The sequence below is a fragment of the Stenella coeruleoalba genome (genome assembly GCF_951394435.1).
Source record: "Stenella coeruleoalba genome assembly, chromosome: 4".
Classification (NCBI taxonomy): domain Eukaryota; kingdom Metazoa; phylum Chordata; class Mammalia; order Artiodactyla; family Delphinidae; genus Stenella; species Stenella coeruleoalba.
This window is the reverse complement of record NC_137149.1, coordinates 137,942,633-137,957,849: the sequence shown is the minus strand read 5'-3', so window position 1 is coordinate 137,957,849 and position 15,217 is coordinate 137,942,633. Positions and strand designations below refer to the sequence as shown.

The window sequence follows — 15,217 nt, the reverse complement described above, 5'->3', positions numbered from 1 at the left end:
TGCTGATCCATGTTCTTAATGTTGTACTTAAGGGAGCTTATATTTCAATGGAACACTCAAGATCCTTGACTATTACTTGAGGTACAACTTGTGTAAAACCATATGTAGTCTGTCTTACAAACTGAGAACCTGAAATCCCCTTTTAATTGAAATATTAACATCTCAAATGTTTTAATTTTGTAATATCAGATAGGAAAATTGACGTCCATTTGGCTGTTTTTTTATCCCTAGCTCATTAGAAACAGTGAGAATTTTATATGGGCTGGAATAGTGAAAACATTGTGAAATTAAAAAGCTGCCAATATTACTTTTTAAGTGTAGTGTAATTCAACTTAGTTCTACTGTAAGTCATAGCAATCCATATTTCGAACTTAAGTTAAAGTCAGCATATATAAGGTTTATGTTGTATAACCAGCAACCATTTAATTTGATTGTAATTCATTTTTAATTTAACACATTTCTAATGTATTCATCAGAAATATTCTGTGGTACTGAGTTCAGTAAAATAAACTTAACTACTTGTGTTAAACCTGAAGTTTCAAGAATTATAAAGATTATCTCCTTCTGTAGAAATTTCTAATGTTGAAATCACATTCTTTTTTTTTATTTGATGACAAGAACATTCTTATTTCAGGTAAGTATGTATAGATGGCATTTGTATGTATAAAAGCAATTTATTAATTAAGAAAAGATGAAATATGTTAAAATTGATTATTAAGCTGATGTAGGACTCTTCAAAACAGAAGTGTATAAATAATGTTAAAGAGTTGGAAAGAAGGTAGTACTATTTATAAGCAGCTTTACATGTTTTATAATTACCGTGGAAATGTAAATAATAAATTAGAGAAGTCTTCCTATGTATAGGAAATTGACACTTCAATTACATGAGCTAATGCCTTCTAGCCTACTTTTGTTTATCTGAAAATAGATTTATTAGCCAGATTTATAGCCAGAACAATATTTTGTCATTCAACTGAAATGTCAACACTTCAGGAAGACATATGTTAGCAGTAGAGGAGTAACATTACCTATCCCTATTCAATAAATAATGTTATAAAATGTATCTGAAAATTGTTAACACTTGTATGACATAACAAAATTCATTTTTCACCAAGTAACTTCTCTTCATGGATTCCATCAAAAAGAAGATGTGTATTGCAATGTGATATATGATGATGAAAATGTCCGCATTTCCAAAATAGGATACCAAAGTCAGCTATAGTGTATCTGACTGTGAAAAATATTATTCAGCCAGTGAAAATGTAATAAATAGAATACAAAAGTGTAAGTGTGGCATGACAATTAGATTAAGAATTACTTAAGAAAAATGTCAAAAAAAACATATAAAAAATGCTAACCTGGCCTCCTCTTCAGTATTGGGTTTTTGGATCTGTAAACTATATAAGTTCTAGGAACTGTGGCTCCAAATTCCTACTCATCTGTTGAGTCTAGGTTTTCTGCCCTCAGATCTAGAATTGTTTTGTGCATCCATATCAAGAAGCACCTTAGTAGGCTGCCTATCTATTCCATGCTTAGGAACCCTGTGATGAGCTATCGCTGTAGGTCTCTGAAGGTCAATACACATTAATTACCATTCACAACACACCATGCATACTATGATAATTTCACCTTGTCTCTGATGGCTGAACATCTACATTTAGCCTTTATCAACCTGCACCCATTTTAATATCAAGAAATCCAGTTTCATGGCAGTATTCCAATGTCATCTCAGGCCAACAGAGAACAAGCACATAGAACTCTTCAGAGATGCTTGTGTTCTACCCCCTCCTGTGCATTTCTTAATGTCTTTGTGTAGGGAGCGTTCGTCTAAATAATAGTCAGGGAGGTGAACAGGTTGTTCAGAACAGTTTCATTCCAGCATTTCCCCCTCCCTGAATCTCTACAGTATACCAGAGATGTTGTGTATAGGTTACCTTCAAAATCCATTCATTACTGGTCCATCCTTCAGTGAGCCAATCAAACGATTACCACCACTCCCCAAGTATCAGATCAACACATTAAATATCAAATTCCAGATCATTACCACTCATGACAATATATTTGCCCTAATCAATACTTACATTGTATCCTATGTGGTATGAAACTTTTATAAGCAGGCTTTATATTTCTCTAACTGAGTTATGTTGAGATCTAAGTTGTAGCCTGGAGGCAGCGAGGGGTGATGTGGGTGAATCCAGGAGAGGACTCTGATTCCCCAGGTCCAGTCACTGAGAATCATTTATGCTGGGGAAGGCTGATTCCCTCAGAAGGGGTGGTTGCTTCCAATACTAAGGAGTTTCAGAGAGATTTGGAAGGTCGAATTTCTCATCAGTGCCCTTCCCTTACCATGAGAGACCATAGAGGACAGAAGATTTAATTGGTGATTGAATTGTGTTTCCTTACGGTCAAGTGTTAATCTTGTGCTCTGTCATATCTGCCTTGAAACTATACAATTTAAGAGACTCCTTCAAAGCTGCCATCAAGCCTCTCAAATTTTCCCTGTTTCTGAGTTTGGTATTCATTGCCCTTAATGTCTCCTTTAACTTTTGTTTTATTTGAAGACTTCAGAGCAGTTAGCTAAAACTACGACCTGTAAAATCATTGTTATTGCCCCAGCCACTTGGTCTCCCAAGGCCTTGCATTCCACATGTCCTTCATCCCATGCCAACACTGGTAGTAACTGAATGATTATAATGTAACCACAAGCTGTGGCTCGCCAGTGTTCCATTTCCCACCAATAAGCACTACATAGACATGTGGGCAATTCAATCCCAGAATCCCATTTTTATGTTTCTGTTCCATGGGACCTTACATTCTACCAGACAGGACATAGATGGTGCATTCTGTCTGGGATACTGTGCAAAGATTACTAAAAGGACTCTTTACAATGATGTGGGTGGAGTTTTGAGAAAGTAACAAAAGTTGGTACAGTACCTGTTAGTTACAGAAGGAGCTATTATCACTCTTGGGCCTAAAGGGTTAAAGAAAGGGAATAGTTACTAGAACCAGAAGAGAGAGTTATATGAGAGGGCTGTCCACAAGGACTGTGGCCTTCAGTAGGGGGAAGCAGTCATTGTATTTTAGAGTCATTTGAAATAACTTTTATCTGTGCCATTATGTCACTATCTTGATATACTCTCAAGTTCATTTTTATCATTGTTTTCAGTTTGCTTTTTTAAAAATTTAATATTCTTTCTAATTATATGAAACATTTAACTGTTCTAAATTTAAAGCTAAATAACAAAGTTAGCCACAGAAATCTTTTTTTTTCCAGTTTTTCCATATTTGTGAGAATGTGAGATAGTATTTTCTCATTTTTGTTTTATACAGAAATCTTAATTCATTCTTTGTCCCTTTTACTCTACTACCCCCCACTCTCCATATGTATATACTTTTGGTTTGTTTTCCTATTGCTTTATTCTGAAAATATAAGCACATCCCCCCCTCCTTTTTTACCCTAAAATACACCCTATAAACTGTTTTGTACCTTCTTTTCTCTGGAAGTTCCTTGAAATTGCTTTAATTTTCTAAATTAGATTTCATGATCATCTTCTGAGAGTGAGAATGGGAGTGTTGAATTTGTGGTATGAGAAGACAGGGAAACACTGGAATAAGTAATTGTGTAAGAGAGTGGAGGAGAGAATTTCTAGGAAGATGTAATATGACTCTGAGGCTACGTTAAAGACTCATTTGAAGTCTGTGGACATGAATTGAAAATGAGTTGCACAGGTGTAAGTTATTCCACAGTTAGCGTAAAGAAAAAAAATGAATTTGACTCAGTTTGGGCTCTGCTGAGAGGATTTCAAGGGAGTTGAGGATAAATGCAGTGTTTATTTTAACAAATCACTGGATTTAAGCTAGGTAAGAGGAAAGTACATCTAATAGGAATGGGGATGGATAGTGAAAAGGTGGTAGGGTCATTAGATCTTAGATATTGGTGGGACTGTAGACTTGATGGGGGGGGAAGCTCAAAAGATGAAAGTGTGGAATGTTTGAGATTATAGAGGGGTCAGAGTTATTGTTAATAAAGGTATGTTCAGTAATATAAAAGCAGTGCCATTTGCATTAAATAGAAAATAACCATACTAATAATATAAATGAAATATAATATTATTAAATTCTAATTAGTTTCTGTTGCCTGCCAAAGGGAGTTTGAGATTTGCCTTCCCTTTATAAAAAATAGATTCAAAATTTTAAACAGACTTATTACCAGCAAACTGAGGCTTTGTTCTTGCCATTGTAAGAAAATACTGAAAGATAACTGTAAATGGAATAACTTCCTTACCAGAACACAATATGTTTTTGTGCTATCGCCCCTACCACCTAAAGCCATCTGTTGTACCAGTGACAGACATGCCACATTGAAAGCCTGCCCTACTCAGACAGTGGACATAGTAACCTGTGGTCAACCGCGAACCTTACACGTATCTCACATTCTCCTCCCTATTACCTCCATACCCTCCACCAAAAGAAAAAATATTAAAGCATTTACAAATCTAGTAGCAGCCAGGCTCTCAATTTGACTATTTATGAATGAACTTCAAGGAAGTTCATTGAAGTCATTGACTTCATTGAAGTCAGTCAAATATGACTGACATACCTTATGCATTTAGGAGATATGTACATTATCACCCATCCTTAAATGTATCAATAGAACATCGCCTTGGCAGTGGCTAATTGCCAACATTATCCTTCTTCATATTTTCTAAATTGTGACTTTGTAAGTATAAAATGTTCTAATATTTACTGACACTCCAATTGACCAGCTTACTTGAACATATTCATTCATCCCTAATATGGGAGATTTTCTCCTTGCTATAAGTGTCTTTAGCCATTTTCCTAGCAACCTAGCTTCAATAAGGATCTAATTCCTGAAACAGGAATGCTTATAAGGAAAGGGAATAATGAATTTTCTTCTATTTTTTTCTTAATCATACTTCATAAAAAAATTACACGGTCCCAGATTATATAAGAAACACTTTGTGAGTTATTAAACCTATGAGAAGCTGATTTACCAAGCAACGAAATTGGAGAATCTTAAACAATTACTTTTCTATATTTTCAGACAAACACAAAAATGCATATATACTCACACAGAATAAGACTTAGAGCAACAAGTTTTTGCCTGACGCAGGTGAAATTATCAAGTTCTATAATCTTGCCTGAGGGGAAAACATTATTTTACTTCTTTAACAACCTTTATAAATAAGATAATATATACAGTAGTAAAGTTGATATACTTTTTGAGGTGGCAAACCAGTCACATCAAAATGCAAATCTGTGTCAAGAATATTTCTCTTACTGCAGAAGGGTCATTTTGAAAAAATACAAATTCTACATCCTTCTGCAGACTGATATTGGGGGACTTCAAACTCACTAGGGATTATAAGAATCAAAATGCCCAGCTCTAGAGTCAGACCTTTGCACACCCTGAAATGTCAGGAATGGCCAGCCTAATTTCTGCTATGCTTTTAGCAATGTGGGGCTGTGTTTTTAATTTAACAGGTAATTTTTTGTCTTTTACCTGTCTTCTAGCATCCAGAATCTATGAAAATACTATTTTTTTTTTCAAATTGTGGATACAGAAAAACAAAACAAAGGAAGGGAAAAATGGTCTTTATTAAACTCACCCTTCTCTCTTTGTACTTCTTTTATTTAGGTCTTGTTTTTAATTGTGAGATACGATTTAAGTACAGAAAAGTGCACAAAACTTAAAAGTGCAGCTCAATGAATTACCAACAACGGAACACCAGTGTAATTGCCACCCAGGAAAAGATAGAACATTACCCGTGACACAGCCCCCATTTCCCCACCTCAACCATTAGTCTATATCCCCAAAGGTAACCACTCATGAGATTATCAACACTACCATTCATGTTGCCTGTTTTAGAGCAGTTATCATACAGTGTGCATTCTTTTACTCAGAAATTTAGTTTATGAAGTCCATTCATGGTGTTATATATAACTGAAATCTGTTCGTTTTCATTGCTATATAATATCCCACTATATGAATACATATGTGTGTGTGTGTGTGTGTATATATATATATATACCATACTTTATACACTCTATCCTCAAAGAGTGTTTAGGCTATTTCCAGTTTGAGGCTATTATGAATAATGTTGCTTTGGAGATTCCTGTTCATGTCTCAGTGTACACATTTTCCTCTTTGAGGTATGTACCTGAGTGGAACTGCTGAGTCTTAAGGTATGTGTATGGTAGTTTTCAGAGATGCTGCCAAATTGTTTGTCAAAGTGAGTGAACCAATTTATAATTTCATCAACAGGTTACTAGGATTCTAGTCGCTCTACATCCTTGCCAACACTTGATACTGTATATTTCCTTATTTCAATTATTCTGTTGGCTATGTAGTGGTATTTCATTTTTCTTTTAGTTTGTGTACCCCTAATAACTAATGAAGTTGCCACCTTTTCACATATTTAATGGGCATTTGGTATCTTCCTTTGTGAAACCTCTTGCCCATTTTTCTAGTTATTGTCTGTTTTATTGTTATTGATTTATAGAAGTTAATATACATTGATGAAATTTCTGTTAGATATGAGTATTGCAAATATGTTCTACTGTGGCTTGTCTTTACTTTCTTCATGGTGGGTTTTGAACTACAAAGTATTACCATAGTCAAATTTATCAATCTTTTCATTTTTTATCCTCATTTTGAAATAAATTTATTGAGATATATTTGACTGATAAAAATTGTACTAAGATTTACAACTTGATGTTTTAATATTTGTATACACTGTTAAAAGATCACCATAATCAAGCTAAATAATTTGTCTATAACCTCTTCATAATTACAGTGTGTGTGTTGAGAAGATTTAATTCAAGATCTATCCTCTTAGCAAGTTATCAAGTATATGATACAGTTTTGCTAACTGTTGTCACCATGCTGTACATTAGGTCTCTAGAACTTATTCATAGTGCATAAATGAAACTTTGCACCCTTGGACCAACATCTCATTTCCCCCATACTTCCCACCCCAGCCCCTGACCACCACCATTCTATTCTCTGCTTCTACGAATTTGATTATTTTAGATTGCACATGTAAGTGAAATCATGCAGCATTTGTTTTTCTGTGGCTGGCTTATTTCACTCAACGTAATTTCCTCACGGTGCATCCATGTTGTCACATATGGCAGGATTCTCGTTTTTGTGGATGAGTAATATTCGTGTGTGTGTGTGTGTGTGTGTTCTACTGTGGCTTGTCTTTAAATACATATCACATTTTATTTATCCATGCATCTACTGATGAACATTTAAGTTGTTTCCATATCTTGGCAGTTGTGAATAATGCTTCAGTGAACATGGGAATGCAGTTCTCTATTTGAGATGCATATTTCATTTCCCTCAGATATATACTCAGAGGAGGAATTGCTGGTTCACATGGCAGTTCAATTTTAATTTTTTGAGGAACCTCCATAGGTTTTGCATAGTGGCTGCACAAATTTACATTTGAACCAAAAGCATACAAGGGTTCCCTTTTTTCCACATCCTCACCAAAGCATATTTTCTCTCTCTCTCTCTTTTTTTAATAACACCCATCTTAACAGGTGGAGGCAATATATCATAGTGGGTTTGATTTTCATTTCACTAATAATTAGTGATGTTGGATATACTTTCATGTGCCTCTGTGCCATCTGTATGTCTTCTTTGGAAAAAATATCTATTCAGATCCTCTGCCCATTTTTTTTTTTATTTAACATCTTTATTGGAGTATAATTGCTTTACAGTGTTGTGTTAGTTTCTGCTGTATAAAAAAGTATATCAGCTATATGTATACATATATCCTCTTATCCCCTCCCTCTTGCATCTCCCTCCACCCTCCCTATCCCACCCCTCTAGGTGGTCACAAAGCACTGAGCTGATCTCCCTGTGCTCTGCGGCTGCTTCCCACTAGCTATCTGTTTTACATTTGGTAGTGTATATATGTCCATGCCACTCTCTCGCTTCGTCCCAGCTTACCCTTCCCCTTCTCCGTGTCCTTAAGTCCATTCTCTACGTCTGTGTCTTTATTCATGTCCTGGCCCTAGGTTCTTCACAACCATTTTTTTTTAGATTCCAAGTATATGTGTTAGCATATGGTATTTGTTTTTCTCTTTTTGACATCCACCTCACTACAAATAACTCAATTTCGTTTCTTTTTATGGCTAAGTAATATTCCATTGTATATATGTGTCACATCTTCTTTATCCATTCATCTGTCGATGGACACTTAGGTTACTTCCATGTCCTGGCTATTGTAAATAGTGCTGCAGTGAATATTGTGGTACATGACTCTTTTTGAATTATGGTTTTCTCAGGGTATATGCCCACTAGTGGGAATACTGGGTCATATGGTAGTTCTATTTCAAGTTTTTCTACGTCTTTGTTTGGCGAATTTAGTCCCTTTACATTTACAGTAACTATTGATCTGTATGTTCTTATTGCCATTCTGTTGTTTTCTGGCTGGTTTCGTAGTTCCTCTCTGTTTCTTCTCTTTCTATCTTCCCTTGGGTTTTCATGGTTTCCTTTAGTGTTGTGTTAGATTCCTTTCTCATTTTCTTTTGTATATTTACTATAAGTTTTTTCCTTGTGGCTACTGTGAGGTTCACATATAACATCCTATGTAAACAGCAGTCCTTTTTAAGTTGATAACAATTAAATTTGAATACATTCCAAAGCTTTGTCATTATACTCCCCTTCCACCACATTTTATAATTTGATGACACTTTACATCTTTTTATTTTATATATCCCTTACCTAATTATTGTAATTGTAGTTAATTTCACTACTTTCGTTTTTTGACGTTCATGCTTGCTTTACAAGTGATTGATCCACTACCTTTATTATATATTTATATTTTCCAGTGAGATCTTTTGTATGTTTTTTAAAATTATTAATTAATGCCATTTCTTTTTACCTTGAAGAGGCCCCTTTAACATTTCTTATAGGACCAGTTTAGTGGTAATTAACTCATTTAGCTTTTGCTTACTTGGGAAACTCTTTAATCTCTCCTTCTATTCTAAATGATAATTTGCTGGGTAGAGAATTCTTGGTTGTATTTTTTTTTCCTTTCAGCACTTTTAATATGTCATGCCATTCCTTTCTGGCCTGAAGTTTCTACTGAAAAAAAATCTGTTGATAGCCTTATGGGGTTTCCAATGTATGTAATGTTTTTTTCCTTGATGCTTTTAGAATTCTCTCTTTGTCTTTAACTTTTACCATTTTAATTATAATGTGTCTTGGTGTGTGTCTTTTCTGGGTTCATCTCTGGTATTCCTGGACCTGGATACCTGTTTCCTTCCCCAGATGAGGGAAATTCAGCCACTATTTCTTCAGATAATTTTCCTGGAACTTTCTCTCTCTCTTCTCCTTCTGAAATCTCTACAATGCAGATGTTATTATGCTCAGTGTTGTCCCAAAGGTCCCTTAAGGTATCTTCACTTTTTTTAAATTGTTGTGTTTTTTTTTTTTCATTTCGCTGCTCTGTCTGGGGGATTTCCATTGCTTTGTCTTCCAGCTCACTGATTCATTCTTCTACCTCATCCAGTCTTCTATAAACGCCACTAGTATATTTTTCATTTCAGTTACAATTTTTGTTTGGTACTGTCTTACATTTTCTCTTTGTTGAAGTTCTCACTGTGTTCATCTGTACTTCTCCCAGGTTCGGTGAGCATCTTTATTACCATTACTTTGAACTCTTTATCAGGTATATTGCTTATCTCCATTTCATTTAGTTCTTATTCTGTCTCCTCATTTTGATTAATTCTCTGTGTTTCTCTTTATTAGTTAAATCAGGTACCTCTCCCAGTCTTGAAGGAATGGCCTTATGTAGGAGATGTTCTATGGGACTCAGAGGCACAATCCTGCCTGGCCACTGGAGCTCGGTGCTCAGGGGGTGTCCCTGTTTGGGCTGCATGCACCTTCATGTTGTGGTAGGGCCACAGCTACTGCTATAGTACACTGGTAGGCAGGGCTGGTCCATGACATGGCTACAGAGCCCTGGGGGGAGGAGCTGGCCCTGGCTCAGCTCAGGTTTTTTGCTTTTTGCTAATGCATTCTGTGCTCTGTTCAGAAGAAGTCTTTCAGTACCCAATCTTGTGGATATGTTGGATATATTCTCTTATATTCTTTTCTAGAAGCTTTATTGTTTATATTTTATATTTACATATGTAAGGCACTTGGTATTGATTTTTGTATGTATTATAAGTTAGGAGACAAGTTTCATTATTTTTCATATATATATCCAGGTTGACCTAGTAGTACTTACTGAAAAGACCTCCCTGTCTATATAGTACTGCAGTGCCAGCTGGGCATAAATTGTCTATGTACACATGAATAATTTTCATTGATTTGGTCTATCCTTGGACAAATATCATACTATCTTAATTACTATATAAAGCTACAGTCAACTAGAACCAGTCTTCTTCTTCTTCTTGAACACCGTCTTAGCTATTATTGTTCTTTTGGAATTTTCTACAAATTTTACATTTAGCTTTTCACAAACACACACATACATTCCCTCTCTGTCTCTCTCACACACACATACATACACACACACACACACACACACACACACACACACACACATGCAGAGAACTTGAGATTTTGATTGGTAATTCATGGAATCTATAGATCAGTTTGAGAAAAATTTATATCTTTATAATATTGAGTCTTTGATCAATAAACATGATATATCTATTTATTTATTTAACCCTCTTTTACTGCACTCAAAAAAGTTTTATAGATTTTCATGTAGAGATCTTACACATCTTTATTTCTAGATATTTGATATATTTAGTGCTATTGCAAATGGTGTATATTTTTTAATTTCATGTCTTAAATGTTTGTTACTGCTGTAAGCATATCTGATTATTTTTGAAGATTGACTCTGTACCATAGTAAACTAACATTAATTTTAGTAATTTATTCCATATTCTCTTAGATTTTCTACATACATATTCATATCATCTCTAACCCATAACTTTTTTCACTCTTTCCAATTTTTTAGTATTTTTTCTTTATTTGTATTTATTGTTTTTGCTTATTGTACTACACTGTTTAGTAGCTACAATTAAATGTTGAATAGAAGTGGTAACAACTTGTAGCCTTTAAGATAGTCTTTAAAAATGCTTATTTTGTTAGTAAGTATGAACATTTGCTGGAGGCTTCCTGAAAATACTCTTGTGAGACTAAGTTTGTTTTTTTTATTTCTAGTTTGCTGGAGAATTTCTAGGTTTTCAATTGTTTTATGACTGGATGCTGAATTTTATCTGTGCCTTTTCTGTTTCAACCAAGATGATTATAGGACTTTTCTCCTTTATAGTGCTAATTTAGTGAATTTTAATGATTTATTTTTAAATGCCAAACCAACCCTTGCTTTCATATAATAAATGCAGCATGCTTATTTATTTATTTTTTGCAATTTTCAGTTTACTAATTTATGTAAGTCTTTTTTTTTTAATCTACTATCATATGAAAGACTGGCCATTAATTTTCCTTTCCTGGAATGACATTTTCAGATTTTGTTATCAAAGTTGTGCCTTCTTTATAAAATGTATGGAATGATGTCTTGCTTCTTTCTAACCTCAGAAAGAGTTTGTGTAAAATTATACTTAATTATTGATAAAACATTTGGTAGGTTTTTTCCCAGAAAGCCCACTGGTCTTGAATTTTTTGGTGGGTAAGTTTTAATTGTGGATTCAAAGTCTTTAATACTTATAAGATCATTAAAATTTTCTATTTCTTTTGGTGGCAATTCTTCTACGAATTTGTCCATGTCATCTCAGTTTTCAAATTAATTGGCATAGAACTGTACATAAGATCCTCCTCTTTTATCCTTCTAATATCTGAAACATCTGTAACAATATGCCCTTTTAACTCCTATTATTGTATTTTTTTGTGCCTTTACTTATTTTCTTGATCAGTCTCAAGAGCTTTTTATGGGTATTTTCAAAGGCCCAAACTTCGGTTGGATCAACATTCTCTATTTTATTTTTTATCTAGTTTACTAATTTTTGCTCTTATATTTATTATGTCCTTCCTTCTATGTTCTTTGGGTTTAGCTTGCCTGGTTTTTTTTAACTTCCTGAAATTGATGAATAGCTCATTGATTTTCAGACTTCTTATATAAGTTATGAATTTCCCTTTAAACACAAATTTAGCTACATCCTATCAGCTATCAAAACTTGTGAAATTTTGATATGGAGTATTTTTATTTTCATCAACTTAAAAATACTTTTTATTTCTCTTGTGATTTTTCTTTGACCCATGGCCCTAATAGAATTGTAATTGTTGATTTCCAAGCGTATGAGGATTTTCTGGTTTTCTTAGTCCCACCCCCATTTGGCAAGCCCTGGGCCTTAATTTTTATAGCCACCTGACTTTGAAGGCTTTCAAAACATTGCTCAACATCTCAGTTTCTTACCTTCCTGTTGTTAAATTGGCATTTATCCCTCAGGAAAAAGCAGTCCTAAATACCAGTCACATTTCTGAGTTATCTTCTTCAGGATCTTGATCTTCTAGTTTCTTACTGCTCTCAAATGCATTATATGTTCATTTTTTTCTAGTTGCCATCAGTGGGAGGATTGTCTTGAATTACCAGAATTAGAAGTCAAGATTCTCTTTACTTTTAATATTTGATTTCTAAGTGCAGATATCAAATAAAATGTCATTTTATTTGGACTCCACAAGAATATTTGAATTCCCCAAGTTTCAGGCTTTATGCCACAGATGAAGAAAGCTCAGCAAGTATTCTTTCTTATGGGTGATAACGACTCTAACCAAGGGTAAAGACTTCATGGACACAAACCTTCAATTAGGCTTTTCAGTCATGAATTTACTGTTCTACTTTCGTTATACTTATTAACATCTTTCAGTCTTTAGCTATCATCTTGTTCATATTTTATTATTTTTTTTTCAATTAATCATTTTGTCTAGGAAGTCCCCATTTGGTTTAAAAATGAATATTTTATTGTACTTTCATCTTTTAAAAGCTGAGTGAATATTTCCTTTGCTTTGAAGAAAAAAATATCCAAAATGCATTATAACTGCTTTTGAAAAAACATGTTCCAGATATCAGAGGTTAGCCTATTCTGAGTCTATTACATCAGGAAAATAGCTCAGGTCATACCCAAAGGGTATGTTTGTACTACACTGAAAGTTTAGAAATATTGCATAGTGAGAATTAGTGGTTGGCATAAAAATCTGCCTGATATGATAATTAATTGAATCCTGTTAAGCCATTCACATATTGATGTACCTAGGCAAATGTAGTATTATATCTTTTTAATTTATTTTTACTCTTAGCATAAACCTAATTTATTTTAAAAGGATTATTAACTCCATACAAAACATATATTCATTTAACAAATATTTACCCACCTAAAAGGGGGCAGGAACTGTTTCTGTGTTAGAAACTAGACAATAAGGAAGAGGAAAAAACCAAAAATATATAAAATATATGATAAATTATGATTTTTAAAAAATACAGTGACTGAAAGAATGAGGTCGTGAGAAATTATTTTAGATAGAATGGAAATACGTATTTGTGAGGAAGTATCATCTGAGGAGAAACTTAAAAAAATTAAAGGGAAAGTCATTTTTAAATTAAAGAGCGGAGAATTCCAGGCATAAAAATTGCAAGTACAAAGACCCTAGGACAGAAATCAGCGTAACTCCATGCAAGAAATTGCAAGAAGGCCGTTGAGAGGGTGGAAAAATGCAAGTCAGGAAATTGACGTGAGATCAGTTCATGTAGGACCTGATAGGCCTTGGTAGAGATTTGGGGTTGCTTTGTTTTTCTCTGAGAGTGACAGGAGTCCATTGGAAGTTTTGATCAGAGGAATATCACGATTTCATTTTCATTTTCAAAGAGCACTATCGAGATAGATTTAGGAGTGGTAGTGCATAGAATGTAAACAAGTAAACCATTTAAGTGGTTTAGTAGTGCAGTCAAAAGAAGATGTGACAGCACTGGAAGTGAGGAGATGAGGTAGGATTTGGTATGTGGTTTGAAGATAAAGGTGACAGGACTTGCTACCAGATGGGATGTTGGAAAGTTTCTAAGTATTTGGTCTGAGAAATAGAGTGAAGAGTGGTGCTATTCCCTGAAATAGTGTAGACTGGGGTGTTCATTCAAGAGTGAAAATAAAGCGTTCGGATTCAGATGTGATAAATTTCAGATGCCCATTAAATTCCAAGTGGAAATTATGTAGGCATTTATCTGTAGCTCTCTAGAGAGAGTAAAGCTTGAAATATAAATCTGAGAGTCATCAAAGTATACTGTAGATAATATTCAACATCAGGGGACTTGAGATTAGCTGCGGTTGGAATGTGGACAGAACAGAAACAGTTTAGAGACAGCCCAAGGACACACCAACATTTAGAAGATGGAGAAGAAGATTCTACAACAAGATTACAAAAGAGTGGTGAGTCAGTTAGGAGTAGATCAAAACACATGTGATGATGCTGAAACCAATAGTCATATGTGTTCTCCCAAGATTATTAATAACCTATGATTCTAGGGAATTTAACAAAAAATAATCTTTTAATATTCTTTATTAAACTAGTAATCTGAAAAGTTATGTTAAATATAAGCATAATAGTATTAATATCTCCTAACTAGTAAATAGTCAAGCCCTTGGATATAAAGTGTATATCTGAGGTTGTAATAAGAGGGTAATTCTAGGGTTGAAGAACAAGCTGGAAGAAATATCATTGAAACATGTTATACTAAATATTTATCATGCTTCTATTTGACTGAGTCTCACATAATCTCATAAACCAGATTCAAATATGAAGTGATGAACGTAAGCAAAATACAGAGATCCATGCTGATGTTATGTGAAAGATTTCTCATTACTTAAAATTTAACTTGCTCTTGAATGTGTATGACTTCAGATTCTAAATAAAGACTTGTTGATGTTCTTTTATTCTCTTTGCTTCTTTCCACAGGTGGGGAAGTCCCATACACAACTCTGGCTACCCGAATGATGATGGGGGCTTGGTGGCTATTTGCTTTGATTGTCATCTCATCTTACACAGCAAACCTTGCTGCTTTCCTCACTATCACCCGCATTGAAAGCTCCATCCAGTAAGTAGACAAAGATTCCACTTGATACAAAGCATGAGAAATGACAGGCGTGGCCAAAGCTATGTGATGTCTGTTAATATATTTACAACTTCCTTTTGAGTAAAGGCTTAATTTTGTGATGTGCA

General features: G+C 34.3%; 1 protein-coding gene across 7 annotated transcripts in view; it reads left to right on the top strand.

Moving 5' to 3' along the window:
* GRID2 (glutamate ionotropic receptor delta type subunit 2) overlaps window positions 1–15,217 on the top strand; it is a 1,377,005-nt gene that overhangs the window by 1,089,152 nt on the left and 272,636 nt on the right. For all 7 annotated transcript variants that reach the window (XM_079920116.1, XM_079920112.1, XM_079920110.1 and 4 more), the window contains one exon: window positions 14,954–15,092. In XM_079920116.1, the coding sequence (XP_079776242.1) occupies window positions 14,954–15,092 (139 nt within the window). The remainder of the gene's footprint in view (window positions 1–14,953; window positions 15,093–15,217) is intronic.